Source organism: Prionailurus viverrinus, chromosome B1, assembly GCF_022837055.1.
Source record: "Prionailurus viverrinus isolate Anna chromosome B1, UM_Priviv_1.0, whole genome shotgun sequence".
Taxonomy (NCBI): domain Eukaryota; kingdom Metazoa; phylum Chordata; class Mammalia; order Carnivora; family Felidae; genus Prionailurus; species Prionailurus viverrinus.
This window is the reverse complement of record NC_062564.1, coordinates 34,944,792-34,959,644: the sequence shown is the minus strand read 5'-3', so window position 1 is coordinate 34,959,644 and position 14,853 is coordinate 34,944,792. Positions and strand designations below refer to the sequence as shown.

Sequence of the window (14,853 nt, the reverse complement as noted above, 5' to 3'; positions counted from 1 at the left end):
TAAATCTAAACATCCCATCCGGTCCTAACACAGCCGCCGTGCCCCCTGAAAGACACTACAGAACAAGTTCAAGAAAGGTCATGACTTGTGTTTTTGTGATCCAGAAGGCAGGAGTTGGTCTTTTGTGGTGGGAACTGGGGGAGACCCCCTGCAGCCTCTCTGGAAGGTCTCTGCAGCCGTGAACCTGTAAGTGCATGCCGGGCTCCCTCCCGCCTACTGTACGAAGCAGCTCTGCGGCTCAGGGCCAGGTACAGAGGCCCAAATGAAACACAGATGCGTACCATAAACTTTTTATTCAAAGTTTCAAGTATGTGTAAGTGTCTGTGATGACACATGGCGCTCGGTGGGTGTCCTCATCACCCAGGACCCTGGCTATAGCACCGTTGAATCAGTTAACCCACAGAATTGGAACAACAGAAGGATGAGCCACTTACACAGGTGGGTTGGGTTTTTCTTTTGACCTATACTTTCCAAGGCCCAGATGCCCATTAAATGCCACTAAGTTGCTTTGTATTTGAAAGTCTGTGAAAGTATAATAATGGTATCTTGAAAAATAAGAGGATTTGGGAGGGGGACCGGGGGAAGCACCAACTCTGAGCTCACCTAATTAGAAAAACACATGGCAGCATTATCTGTGTATGTGAATATGATAGAGGCAGTCTGTTTAATTGGAAGAGAGGTCTAGATATTCAAGTTGGCTGGACATGAGCTAAGAGAAGGACAAATGGAATTCAGCCCGACCTGACCGCCTTGGGTTGATAGTTCATACCACCAACATGGCCCCGTAGTATCTGTCGTGAGTTGAGGGGGGTGCTCTCCTACTTGAGGTGGACCGTGCTTTGGGTGGGATGTTCTGCTGCTAACCGTGCTCCTGGGGTCCCAGACAAGATGGCTCTTGGCACCCACGGCCCTGTGGCCAAGCCCCACCCTGGAGGTCGTCCCCAGGCTCCAAAGGTCAGGCAGCAGCCCCCAGCAAATGACAGGCACACCCCTTTCTCCTGGGCCTTGGGCATGGCTGCAGGGGGTCGAGATGGGGCAGGGGCGGGGCTGGCGAGGAGGGAGTGTGGCCATCAGTCAGACTGCAGTTGTTGGGGACGATGCGCTGTGACCTCAAGACAGGAGGTGACCTGGTGCTTTACCGTGTGGAGAGCTGGTTATTTATGAGTCCACTGAAGTGTTCAAACTTTTTTTCTGTCTCTTCACTGAAGGAGCCACCTGAGGGGTAGGCATCGGGGAGACAGAGTTTGGCAAACCGCATGCTCAGCCTTCTCCCCCATTGGAACTGCCGGCCTCAGGGGCCCTGGAGCCACCGCCCTCCACCAAATGGCCTGCTGGGGCCACCTCTGCGACGCCACCAGGGCAGCAACTAGGTGCTGGTCATCCCCAGGGCCAGGCCCACATCAGGTGTTCAGGCAACACGAGAGAAGGAGCAACTAGACATAGCGAGTTTAGTTTTTGCCATCCTGAGAGTGGGGGGCGTCTCTCTTCCTGCCGAAGAGGAAGCTCTGCTCCCTGTCTTGTTCCCCAGTGTGTGTAGTGCGAGGATAAGTTTCTTCGTTGGCCACCAGACGCCACAGTGCTTGACTAGTCTCTGGTTCTCAACAGAGGAAAATGATACACAGAACCCGCAAATTGCTGACGCCCACATGTTTGAGGTCACATGTGTAATGAGATGGCCTCAGCTCCAAGCCCGGTGCCGTGCCTCCCTCTTTCCCCGGCCAGAGCTGGCTGCAAAAACCCAGCCTCTGTCCAGGCCTTATGTGTCTACAGCTTCCTTCCTGTGCGTGGAAATGGGAGGCTGGCTCCATTCCCCACGCTCATTACCCGAATAAGGAAGCTGCTCTGATTCCTCGACAAAGGGCAGCTCTCGCCTGTCTCCTGGTGGGGGGGGGGGGGCGCTTCGGGGGGCTGGCGGGCCTGGGGGCAGCTCTGGGTGTGCCGTGCTCCCCCACCAGTGCCCAGGGACCTTACCTATGTGGCAGTTGTACATCCAGATGCGGTGGCCGTCGTAGCGGGTCCTGCACTTCATGATGTTGTTGGTGTAGTCAGACTCCGCAACCTCATAGTTGGGGTTAATGACAACCTGGGGGCGAGTCAGGTCAGAGGGCGCTGCTGAGTCCTTCCCTGGTCACCCTTCACCCCGGGCCCAGGCTCTACTGAGACCAGCCCTGCCTCCAGAGTCGGGGCGACCTCCTGCTCCAAGAGCAGCCCCGGGGCAGGACTAGCCAGAGATGAGGGGTCAAGGCTGGGAGGAGTGAGAATGTGCACCTCTGTCTGCCTCTCTGTGATTCACACACATATACCCTCCCATAAGTCGGCCTTCAAAAAGGGGTTACCCTCTCCTGGGTGCCCTGGGAGGTTTGAGATTAGTAGAGGCAGGGATGGGGGCCCAGGGAGGCCACAGAACGGGCTGTTGATAGGAACTAGAAGGGAGCTGGGGAGCAGGATGTGCTGAGATGGGATGGGACAAGGACCAGGCCGTGTGCTCCTGGAGGTGTGACTTCACACACGTCCCTGCCTCTGAGCCTTTCCTGCAGGCCCTTCTGCCTGGAAGGCACGTCCTCCTTCCCTGGCTCTCTCCCGCCTTTGGCAGCATTACTGAGGTCTGCTCTTAGGTCCATGTGGGAATGGAGAGGGCCAGTGAAATCCCAGGCCAGGGCTATCACACATCTAAAGTTCCCTGTCTGTCCCAAGGGAAATACGCTCCCAGTAAGTTAACTTGCTAATTGTGTCGTCAGGGGTCAGGAACACGGATGCAGAGTTGATGTGACCTGGGTTTGCCTGGCTGTAAAATGAGGGTAGTAGTAAAGGCCTTCATTGGGGGAATTACATTCATTCACAGGGTTTAGGCCCGGCCAGGCCTGGCATCAATCTTCAACGAGCCCTAGTTATTAAATAGGTGGCATTTGTCAGGACACACGAGAATACACGTTCACCCAGCAAAGTGGTAGCAAACCTCAAACACAAAACCCTGGGCACAGTGTACGTGCACAGAGACATGGATATTCATTTTTTAAAATAAAGAGCACTCTGCTCTCTGGCTGGGCCTCTCCAAGTCTGCGGTTTTGGGTTTGGGGGTGGAAAAGTGCTTGGCTGTCTGATTTCCAGCCTCTGAAATTGCACAGGAAAACTTTCAAAGCCCCTCTGTGGTCACTTCTGTGCAGGTGTTGGTTCTTCCCAGGGCTGTCTCCAGGGTGGGGACCACGGGCCGGGCTCTGGGCTGGCTGAATGCCCCTTGGGAAAGTTTTCAAGGCAGAATGACACATTTCTGGTCACCCACTTTGCCACCCAGCAGGGTGAGCTCGAGACCTAGACGGGTGGCGGTGTAGGAACGTGCCAGAGCGCCAGGGAGTTCTGCGGGCCGGAGCGCACCTGTGCTCCAGAGAGGGCGATGCCGGGAATGTGGTGCCCCTGCTCCCATGCCAGGGGCACGGCTGGAGCATGCCACTGTGTCTGCAGGAAGACAGCAGCATTGTCCCCTCTGCAGACCCTTTCGGGAGGTCACCTTTTCTGGGAGAGGCAAGTCACAGACGCTTGTGGGTGAATGGCTCCTCCTGAGCTTACTTCCAGCCTCAATAGCACAGACAGGGGAGGGTGAGGGCACGGGAGGGGTGGGGGGAGGTGACAGTCTGTGTCAGAGGACACCACGGATGAGGGTTGCCTTAGGGTCTGTGGAACAAATTCTCAGCCTGAAGACCAAACCTGGCTACGTGCACGCGCTTTGATTCGCAAGTGTTAACGCGATGTCTCAGGGGCCTGGCAGCTCCCCAAGGGCTTTGTGTGCCTCCCTGCACGTGTTCTGTGTTTGGACACCGCCACCAAGGGGGCTGCCTCCCCCATCACCGGGGAGAAGGCCGCTCCTCCCCTCAGCAGGGGCTGAAACCCCCTCCTGTGCCCCTCACCTGGAACAGGTAGTCTCCAGGGGGTACGTCAGTGATGTCAACCCACTGGCAGTCGATGTCATGGCGATACATGTCCCAGCAGCCCATGGTGATGCCCTGCTCGCCGAAGTTGGCACACTCATAATTCTTCTGGATGTCTGCAGGCGGGGGCAGAGGGAAGCCCGGTCACCATGCACCCTGGCCCCACTGCCTGAACTACTTGCCCTCCCAGCTGCCCTTCCCCCAAAGAGCCCCAAGAAGGCCTGCTGGGTGGGTGACGTTCCCAGAGCCCACACTCAGCAAATCTCTTCCGTCCCCCAAGTCCTCAGAACTCTGCTGCTTCTGGGCTTGGCATCCCATCTCCCCACTGTGCGGGCTTCTCATCCGTTCTCATTTCATTGGAATCCTTGCCTTGATTCCCACATCCCACCCACCCCTTTAGGCCCAGCCTGGCGCCTCCTGTTCCACGAAGCCTCCCCAGGCCACGCTGGCATTTCCACTAGCCTGGGAATGGAGTGAATGCTTATCTGGGATCGTTCTGGTGCTGATTATTTAGCTTAATGTGGCGGTCATCTTGCCACCCTCTGGACAATCAGCACTTGGATGTGGGCCCAGGTCTGGTTTGTGAATCTGACCCTTAGTGGGTCAGCTGGTTGCCGGGCACGTAGTAGGTGCTCAAAAACCCATCTGTGTGTGTGATTTCCTGGCATGGCATGTCCCTGACACACTTATTGAGAGGCTACCATGTCTGGGCACTACTCTGAGCACTGGGTATATGGAGAGGAATCACTGTGTCTCCCTTGAGGCCCAGTCAGGTCCGGACGGCAGGCATGCCCACAGGTGATCACAGTGCAACCGTAATGGCCTGCTAGGGGTGTGGGCAGAGAGCTGCCTCTGTCTGGGGGAGTCGAGAGAGTCCAGGAACCTCAGAGTGGGTCTTTTGGGCTTGGACTTGGAGAGCATGAGCCTGTGGGGCAGGGGTAACCGGTGCTGGGACACAGGGAGAAAGGCTGCGGCAGCCAGAGGGAGAGGGGACCACGTGCCAGGTTTGGGCCTTACCCAGGGGACCGTGTGGACCCACCCGTGCCCATAAGCATAACTTTGGGGGCTCCTTCGTAGCCAGGCCTTGCCCACAGAGCTGGGGCCATGGAAGGCCCTGGCTAGAGAAGGGTCACGGGGAGAGTCAGCAGTGGCCAGCGGGACAGAGTCCAGCATCAGGCCTGGGATTCAGGACAGGTGGGGGGCATCTGAGCCCCTCTGAAGCCCCCCCCACCCCACCCCCCCCACACAAAGATACCTCCTTCGCATTCTGTGTCCTCCAGGCAGAAGCTGGCTTTGTGGCCCTCTGCCACCTTGGTACCATTGAGGTTCAAGAGGTCATAGTGGGTGAACACTTCCATGCTGTGGTAGTGCCTGAAGCGAGAGAGAGGGCCCACGGGTCAGTGTCTGGAGGAGCTGCCGCCTGCAGCTGGAGCCAGCAGCGTGGTCTGAGCAGGGACAGGGCCTGAGGGTGGGGAGGGAAGAAGCAGAGGCCGCTAACCGCTAACCATGGAGCTCCAGCGGCCACGCTCCGGCCCGGCCCCGGCTGTCATGCAGGAGGTACTGTGGGGGTTAGTGAGGTGAAGGGGTGAGCACCACGCCTGGGATACCATACGCTCAATAAACTAAGCTATCTAGAGGCTCCTGGGGGGCTCAGTGGGTTAAGCGTCCGACTCTTGATTTCGGCTCAGGTCGTGATCTCACGGTTCTGAGTTTGAGCCCCACATTGGGCTCTGCGCCGACAGCGGACCCTGCTTGGGATTCTCTCTCTCTCTCTCTCTCTCTCCTCTCTGCCCCTCCCCTGCTTGTGCACGCACACTCTCTCTCCCTCAAAATAAACAAACTTTAAAAATTAATTAAGATATCTTTAATAGGTGTTTTTCATAATCTTCCGGGGCATGAACGTGGCTCTCCCAGCCCATTCCTATTGGGTATGCTTACCGCAGACTGATAAAAGTGACTGATGTCTTTTGAAAACTTTTTTTTAATGTTTTTTGTTTTGTTTTGTTTTTTTACATTTATTTATTTGAGAGAGAGCGTGAGCATGGGAGGAGCAGAGAGAGGGAGACACAGAACCCAAAGCAGGCTCCAGGCTCTGAGCTGTCAGCACAGAGCCTGACGCAGGGCTCGAACCCACGAACCGCGGGATCATGACCTGAACCAAAGTCGGATGCTTAACCGACTGAGCCACCCAGTGCCCCTGAAAACTTTTTTAAGTGGGAATTCGGTGGGGAGGGAAAGAACAGAAAGGGGAGGGCACGTGGAGGAAGGGGGAGAGGCAGGAAGAGCAGCGGGGTATCTGGACCAGCCCCTCACACAGCCCAGTGTCAGGCAGGAAGTGGGACTAGGACGCAGCGAGGCCTCAGCCTCCCTGACACCAGCTAGGGAGTGAGCGACAGGACTCTGTGCTCCTGGCACAAAAAGGGGGAGAGAGGGCTTCTTAGGCCCTTGGGAAGGAGCAGAGCATGGCAGCCGCGTCCTCGTGGGTCCCGGAAGAGAGGCCGGAGAGCTTGTGTGACCCAGCTGCTCTAGCCCCGCGCACCGTTTACATAACAGCGTCCCATCTCTTGGCCTGGGAGGGATTGAGAACAGATGCAGATTTTTGGAAGGTGGTGCATTTGGGTCAGACCAAACAAGGGGAACATGGCTGCCCCTTGCGGGCGGGGGCCTCCCTGAGACGCTCTGCTGGCCAGGCCCATCCTAAGCTGCCATGCGAGCATCACAGGCGTCTGCAACTACTTGAACACACTAGTCGCTGCCATTGCAGGGACACGGGGCAAACGGGGAGACAGAAGTTCAAGGCACCCAAGGCACGGGGAGCAGAATGCCTGGTTGTGTTTAGGCACGACCTGAGCCTCTTCCTCAGGAAAGTGGAATGATAACAGGACCCACTCTCAGGGCTCCTGGAAGGACTGAATCTGAGAAACTGCAGAAAAACCTCACGCGGGGCTTGTAACAGAGCGGCACTCAGCACCTGTCGGCTCTCTCTTGTTACTCCGGCCCGCAGTAGTGCCAGGAGTAGTAGTTTCGTCACCACCACCACTATTCCCACTACCATTCCCAGGCTTCCTCACCCCCCAGGTCTCATGGGGCCGGCTTCAGGCTCCCTCCGCCGGAGTACTGCAGTCAGGACAGAGGCAAGAGAGGAATGAAAAGGATCGGTTTTCTGAGAGGAAATTAAAGGCTCTTTCCCCCTTCCTCCTGTGTTTGCTTGTGCTAAAAATGTCAGGAGTTCCTAAGCTGGGCTTTTCCCAGGTCGCTGTTTCTGGGTAAAGCGATGCTGGGCCAGGGCCCCCCGAGAACATTCACAAGGACGCATTTTGTGGCAAGTGGAAGTGATGACTTTGAACGAGTCTATTTTGGCTGCTTGCAGGAGCAGGATGAGACATGAGGTCTGACTCATTGCCTAAAACATGTCTGCATCTTTCAGAGAGGGGTTTATGTTGCCATGTTTACCGGCTGGAAAGACTGAAGAGAAATAGGTTTATGTTCCGTTGTCTAAACAAAATTCAGACGGAGGCCACAGATGGACTGTTGTAAGGCTGACCTTCTCCCGCTCCCCCTGCTTCCTGCACGCTTGATTTAAGTCTTCCCTAGCTCTTCAGTTTTTCCCCTGCGAACACTAGGAGGGAACAGCTGGTTCGGAGCCTCTTGATCCCAGCTAGCTGCAGTCCTGGAGCTCCGGTGCTTTATCTCCGGGACAGGTGTGGACATGACCCCGGGGCCACGTCCTCCTCCCCGCCGGCTGGCTGTGGAGGCCAGGGGTACCCCCCAACTACGCACCCCAGGAGATCTAGATGGGGCTACCAGGAAGAAGGACGGACATGTCCTAGTGATGAGGGTATACTTCCTCTTTCCAGGCTGAGGTGTCCTGACTTTTGCAAGCCTTAAGAGGACGCCTGATCCATGGGGTAGACCTAGGGAAACTCTAACGTGGAAAGAAATTCCAGAACCTAAGAAGAGAGAGCATAACCTGACACTTGGTGGAAGTCATTGTAATCTGGATAAAAGGAAGGATGGCCTTCTAGCACAAGACTCCAGAGCTCGGTATCCTAAGACATGGTACCAGGGGAAGAAGGAGCTGATGAGTATGTGGACGACCCACAAGGCTGGTCCAGAGGAAGATGGCGGGTTTGGGTATATCCCTTGTCATCCTAGGTTGTTGGGGGCCCAAATAAAACTCTGCATCAGAGAGTCCATGCGCACTGTAGAGGAGATGCCGTCACTCTTCATCCTGTCCCATACCAGCCACATGTCATAGAATGGACAGTCCTGGCTGGTGCTCAGCTGCGGCTGGGACAGTGCTCTGTCCCCACTGCAGAGAAAACTGGGGGTGTGCTCCAGTCTCAGGAGGTGCTATCATGAAGGGCGGGGGCCTTCCACCCTTCCACCCTGCTTCCCCATGTGTGAGGAGGAGCCCTCTGGCCAGGCCAAAGCCCTATGGATGCGACGAGAGCTTAACATGGGCTCACAGGGGCCACATCGCACCTGTGGGGCTTTGATCCAACATGGGGGCCTGCTCTGCATGCGGCAGAAGCAGGGGCAGAGCGGATGAAAGTCTCTCCTTGTAGCCGGGCTGTCCCTGACTCGCTGGGCTGGCACCCATGCTGGACATCCACCTTCCCACCGGCCAGCTCCTGGCGCCTCTCCAGGGGCTTCCTGAGCTGTGAAGGCCTCAGAAGAGAGCTGCTCTGTGCTCACCTTCGTCCGGACCCCGTGGAACCTGCGATGTGATGTGTCAGTTAAAGAGGTGTGGCTCCACCCCCTGGGGCGCAAGTGGCAGGAGGGCAGGATCATCAACCAAGGGCATGATGCATAGGAGAGAGAACAACTCAGGGCATTTTTTCCTAAGTCTGATCGGCAAGGCAAGTGCTAAGGGGGTCAGTCTTCACGTTTCATTTTAAGGCTTTCAAGGAACACAGTTCTGTTCCTCATTGTACTATCAATTAAATTGGGAGTGATAGTTTTCCCCATTCATACTAATTTGAGCCAGGGTTCTCAACTTTGGCTCCGAGGTCTGTAAATCTGCTGAGATAGGGTATTAAGTCTTCCAGAAATAATTTGTTTTGAGTGGAGGGAGGGCCTGCTGTCATCAGACTCTCAAAGGGACACAACAGAGGTATGGGGCCAGGAGTCCTATTGACAGGTCCTCCTACAGAGACTGGAGAAGCCCCCTGGAGCTCTGGAGGCCAGGGTACAGGGGGGCCTCTTATGTTCCCTGAGATCTTATGGTCATAGGCTCTCAGTTACGGACCAGGAAGGGGTGGCTTGGAGGGACATATGCTTGGCCAGCATGTTTTTTCTACCCATCCCTCCCAAATGGTTGATGGGAACATCTGTAAGCAAAGAAATGAAATAGACTACAGGGAAATCAGGGGGTGGGGTGGCATAGAGATCGGAATGCCTGGGGCTCCAGATCAGAAGAAACACTTCCATGGTGTCGCCATGTGTATTCTTAGAGGACAGACCATTGCTTGGAGAGCAAGCATATGTCCCACGGAGACTTCTGCCATGTAATGTCTGGGTGGACCGCCATGTGTGGGACAGAGATGCAATTATGTTCCACTTATAATAAGCAACATCAGCCCCCGCAGACCCAGGGCTCCCACCACGTGGTCTCCAAAGGAAATCAGGCACCAATATGGTCATGACTTTAATTTTACTCTTTGACTTCCACCCTGCAGAAGGCTGGCATGTTTCTATATAAAGACCAAAAATTCTTTGGCTAGTCGGGACATTCAAAACACAATTTATAATAATTATAAAGGAAAATCAACACCCTAAGTTCTATCATAGTCTTTTCTTTTGAAACAGATGGAACAGCTCTATCCCAAGACTTATTGGAATGTGACCGGACCATCAGTTGTGACAGGAAAAAGCAGGAAAAGGATAGCTTTCTGATGAAGATTCAGCAGAGGTAACGGAAAGATTTGCCCACGCCCTGGGGTCAGACAGCCAGGAGTGGAGGGTCCCTGCAGGGTGACTTCTTGTGTTACCCTGGGCAAGTCATGTAGACACTGAGCCTCTGTCTCCTTACCCTTGAAAATGAGGGTTCCATGTGCCTGGCAGTTAGAAGGGGGTCAATAAACGTCAGTTCTTGTGCCCCTCACAGTGCCTGCTTCCTTTTCGAGCTGGAAGGACGCCTAGCGATTGATCAGCTGGGCTGGGGCTTCTCAGGCTCTGATGTGAGACGCGCACATCAGCGGGTGACGCTGACAAAATGCAGATTCTGATGGGAAGGTCTGCGGTGGTCAGGCTCTGCCCAAGCCCACGGGCCTCACCGTGAGACGCAGGGACCGAGGACGAGAGCTGTGCTGCCGAGAGAGCACTGATGCACAGGAGGGCGCTCGCCGTGGACCCCTGAGGGGCACTGCTGCCCTGTGCACAGCAGGGGCCTCCGCCCCTTCATTTTCAAAAGTGTGCTCACTTCTGTTCCCTCTACCTGCCCAACTCAGGCCTCAGCAGGAAAATGCAAACAAGCTGGGGCAGTGGGTCCTGGATTGGAGTAAGAATCAAGGCAAAGTGAAAAAAAAAAAAGAGAAAAGGGAAGGAGATGAATGGGGTGGCTTCTGTTGGCTCCAGCTAGGGCTGGCTCTAGGATTTCACTCTGTTCTTGTGCAGGACTTACAGCACTGGGACCAAGTCCACAGACTGAGGGCTGGCAGGGACACTGGAGGTCCCCGGTGATGTAGCCCAGATGGCCTGACATCGCACAGCTGGTTACAGACACAGCTGGGTTGAGAGACCAGGTCTCACGACTACTGGGCCTAGAACTCTTGTCTCCACACCCACCGTCTTTCTCGAGATGTTTAAAATACATTGGTGAATGAATTCAGTCTAAAAACTGCAGAGCCCCCAAGCACCCCACAGATCGTGAACTTGCCATAGATGCATTTGAAAACCATTGACCAAAGGGTCAATGGAGAGGCATCGGGTCCTCAAAAAAAAAGTTTGTTTCCTAAAAGTAGAGGCATTGGAGGCAAGAAAGAGACTGGGCTTAGGGAAGGGGAGGTGGGCCGGGGCAGCTGAGAGTGGAGAATGGCTGAATAAATGTAGAAGGCCATTGTAATGACCCCTCCAGTGTAGGAAGACTCTGCCTCCTGGATGTGTGGCCTGTCAGCTCTCTCCAGGGCTCCCTGTGACTCTGAATCCCATCCAGTGCAGCGTGGGGGGCCAGGGTAACATGCTAACGATGAACAAGGAGGGCTCACCTGTGGCAGTCATGCCAGATCCACGCATGGCGGCCATTCTTGGGTCGGAAGTCAGACTGCCCATTGTTGTGGATCTGGGAGGAGAAGCGCAGAAGCCGGCGGTAGCCTGTGGTGGGGTCGGTCTGGGCAGCCGAGGCTGACAGGCAGTTCTCCTCCATGGCACATTGGAGCATGAACATGGGACGGTCCTCCAGGTAGGTGCTCTGCTGGACAATCTCCGCATTGAGGACCAGGTCAGGGGCAGCTAGGGAAGGCAGACACGATGTTCAAACAAGACAAGACACCCCTCCCCGCCCCCAGCACCATCTGGGACTGGCTCATGGCCTCTCAAGGTCACTTTCCTTGAGGAACGCCACCCCCAATTCCTCTTCCCCTTCTCTGAGAGTCCTCTTGGACGCCTCTGGTTATTGGTGCAAAATGGTGGGCAAAATGCTGGCAACTGTTCAGTCTGGGTGATGGTACATGAGGGTTCATTATATTGTTCTCTTTACTTTTGGGTGGCCAGAGATTTTCCATAATAAACAAACAACAGCAATGATCGTGTGCCTCCCTGAGGGAGAGCACCATCCATACCTTGGTCTGATTCTTCTGGGATCGATAAATACAGTCTACAACATGTGTGACATTGTATGTAGACTTACAGTCTGCTCATACTGTTTCCCTTAAAATGTATCTTGAGGTATTTCCTTGTTAATAAATATCCATTACAACATGCATTTCATGGCTATATAATACTTAATTCATAGCCCTATTAATTCATATTTTTAGATGCATTGGTTCCTCGACATTTTTGTACAGTTAAACATCCTGTAGTAAATCTGTATTTAACTTCAGTTTTTTCTTTAGAATATATTTCTATAATTGAAACTGCTTGGAGGAAGGGCTATATGTTTTCAAGGCTCTGATGCATATTGCCAAATTATCTTTTTTTTTTTAAAAAAATGTTTATTTACTTTTTAGAAAGAGCACAATCCAGGGAGAATCTGAGGCAGGCTCTACATTCTGAGCTGTCAGCACAGAGCCCATGGGGCTTGAACCCACGAATTGCAAGATCATGACCTAAGCCAAAGTCAGATGCTTAGCTGACCAAGCCACCTAGGTGCCCCTGCCAAATCACCTTCTTAATGGCTTCTTTCAATTTCCACTCACACTGTTGCTCTACATGAGGGTTTCCCCCAGGTACTTCTTTTATTTTTTTTAAATTCCTATAAAAACTTTTTTTAATGTTTATTTTTGAGAGAGCAAGCGAGCAAGCAAGTGCAAGCAGGGGAAGGGCAGAGAGAGAGGGAGACACAAAATCTGAAGCAGGCTCTAGGCTCTGAGCTGTCAGCACAGAGCCCGATGCAGGAATTGAATTCACGAACTGCAAGATCATGACCTGAGCCGCAGTTGGAAGCTTAACTGACTGAGTCACCCAGGTGCCCCCAGGTATTTCTTGTAAAACAAAGCTCGATTTACTCAGCACACAGCACACAGCAGGTGTTAAAAAAAAATTACCAATGGCTACAGTCCATGTTTGCTCACTAAGCAATTCTATTAGAAAGTTTAGCTTCTTTACAAAAGGGTTAACTGTAAGTTTCCCTTTAAAAGTCGGATTCCATTGACTATTTCTAGTACATTTCAAGTCACAAAATTATTGTTATCTGATGTACAACCAGACCCATCCTATGTTTTCCATCAAGTTGCTTGTAAATGTCTAAAGTGGGTGTACACCTGTGAGCTTTGCTTCCCTCAAGTCTGCCAGAGTCTGGAGCATTCCCCACGGCCTCCCGGCTGCACGTGGAACACGGCAGCTTCTCAGGACACAATTTCTGGCACGGGGCCGCACCCCCTTGAGAACAAATCCATCTGAGGGCTTGGATGTGGAACTGAAGGGTACGAAGGGGGAGCACCGATGGGATGTGATTTGGGGAGTGGAAGACATACATCGGGAGGCCCTCATTCGCTGAGAAATAGTTCCTCTTGGAGGGCACACACCAGGATGCCCGGTACCAGGTGTTCTGGGCATGCTTTTATTAGAGGGTGTTATGAGTCTCTTATTCACTGTCTGCACCCTACTCGGTACTCAACCCACGGCCCCTTCCTTTGCTTACCTCTGAGCTGAGCAAATGGGTCTCCATTGCTCTCTCCTCTTTCTGGGAGGAGGCCAGCCCTAACCCCAGCTCAGATGTCTTAACATGATCTGCAGTTTGCTGGCAGCCTGGGAACCGCGCTTTTAGCACCTGCCATAGAAGGGGGCCTTCACCTCCCTAACATCCGAAATGTCCACCGGAAACTCATCTGAAGCATGAATTCATCTGCCCATCCCCCAAGTACTATAGCGAACACTGCACTGTCTCTGGACAGTGCTGAACAGGGCAGACCTTACACTGTGGCAGGAAAGACAGAAGCACATACTAATTACTTAATTACAGTTGTGTCCAGAGATAGAAGGAGAAACATGGGTGTGTTGGGAATTATGACAGGGGGACCCAGTCTGGGGGAGGAGGTCAGGAAGAATTTCCTCGGAGGCAGTTATGTTTTCGTTGCTCCCTGGAGGATGAGTGGGGACTATAGGAAGTATCTCTACAATGTCAAGTTGCATGTGCCAGGCCCCTGGGGCATGAAGGAGGACCAAAGCCTGGGCGGTTGGGACACTGAGGAGGGGTGGGGGAATGGAGGGTGGCCCACAACGAAGCCGGGCCAACACCTGCCTTGTGCAAGTCCCTGCACTCACCTAAGTGCTGTGGGAAAGCTTGGATGGGTCTGGACAGGACAGAGGCATGAGTGGGAGGCCAATATTGATTCCGGCTTCTGGGAGGGGGAGCGGTCGGAGGGGCACATGTCGCTGTGGGGATCCCGCTGAGGGGGCTCTGCAGTATGGAAGAATGTCATCTGGACACAGGCTGAGACAGTCGGGTGGAAGGAGGTAGAGGGAGTCGAGAAAACATGGAGAGGTAAAAATGAAATGGACTGTATGTGGGGGGTGGGTGAGGAGGAGAAGGCTTGCAGATACAGGTGTAACAGGTTGGATGAGAAAAAGTAATTACAAAGGGTTGCCTGGAGAATATACATTCTCTCTCTGAATAACATTCATTAAGCCAGATCAGCCAAGAGCTGTGTTCCCGGCCCAAATGGCACTGCCTCCCTGTAGTCACTCTGAGTGATGCCTTTAGCCTAATTTGAGGGGTTCTCAGGACCCCATGAAACTTCTCATCTGCCATAAGGATGTCAAGAGTACCGTTGATCTCATAACTGTCCATTTTCATGAGAAATTCCCTTCCATCTTGGAAACTAGAACAGTGAGTTGCTCCTATCTCATGGGTTTGTTTCTATTTCATGGATACTGGTATTAATGACCAGGTTTCCTTCCTTTTTTGGCTGTTAGGAAGCTCATGGTGAATTTTATGACCTCCCAAGAGTAAATGTATAGGACTCCACACTATAATTTTTTATTAACCTCTCTCTTGGTTCCATTTTGAGCCACTACCTTTTTGCCAACCCCTACTTTCTTGCTGTTTTTTAAAATGTTTGTTTGTATTTATTTTTAGAGAGAAGCAGATGGTGGGAAGAGCAGAGAGAGAGGGAGAGAGAGAATCACAAGCAGGCTCTGTGCTGTCAGCATGGAGCCTGACATGAGGCTCGATCTCATGACCCTGAGATCATGAAATCAAGAGTTGGACGCTTAACCAACTGAGCCACCCAAGGCACTCCTTTTGTATCTGCTTTTATCTCATTCTACC

General features: G+C 53.3%; 1 protein-coding gene across 2 annotated transcripts in view; it reads right to left on the bottom strand.

The window, feature by feature from the left end:
* Positions 1-278: 278 nt before the first annotated feature.
* The window catches only part of LOXL2 (lysyl oxidase like 2), a 93,192-nt gene continuing 78,617 nt past the window's right edge, over positions 279-14,853 (bottom strand). Inside the window, exons 10-14 of one of the 2 annotated variants that reach the window (XM_047855938.1) lie at positions 11,132-11,375; positions 5,179-5,294; positions 3,903-4,039; positions 1,972-2,083; positions 279-1,215 (exon numbers count right to left, since the gene is read on the bottom strand). In XM_047855938.1, the coding sequence (XP_047711894.1) occupies positions 1,136-1,215; positions 1,972-2,083; positions 3,903-4,039; positions 5,179-5,294; positions 11,132-11,375 (689 nt within the window). In that variant the 3' untranslated portion in view covers positions 279-1,135. Of the gene's footprint in view, positions 1,216-1,971; positions 2,084-3,902; positions 4,040-5,178; positions 5,295-10,297; positions 10,416-11,131; positions 11,376-14,853 lie in introns of those variants that run through there. The other variant, XM_047855939.1, reaches the window with a different exon arrangement.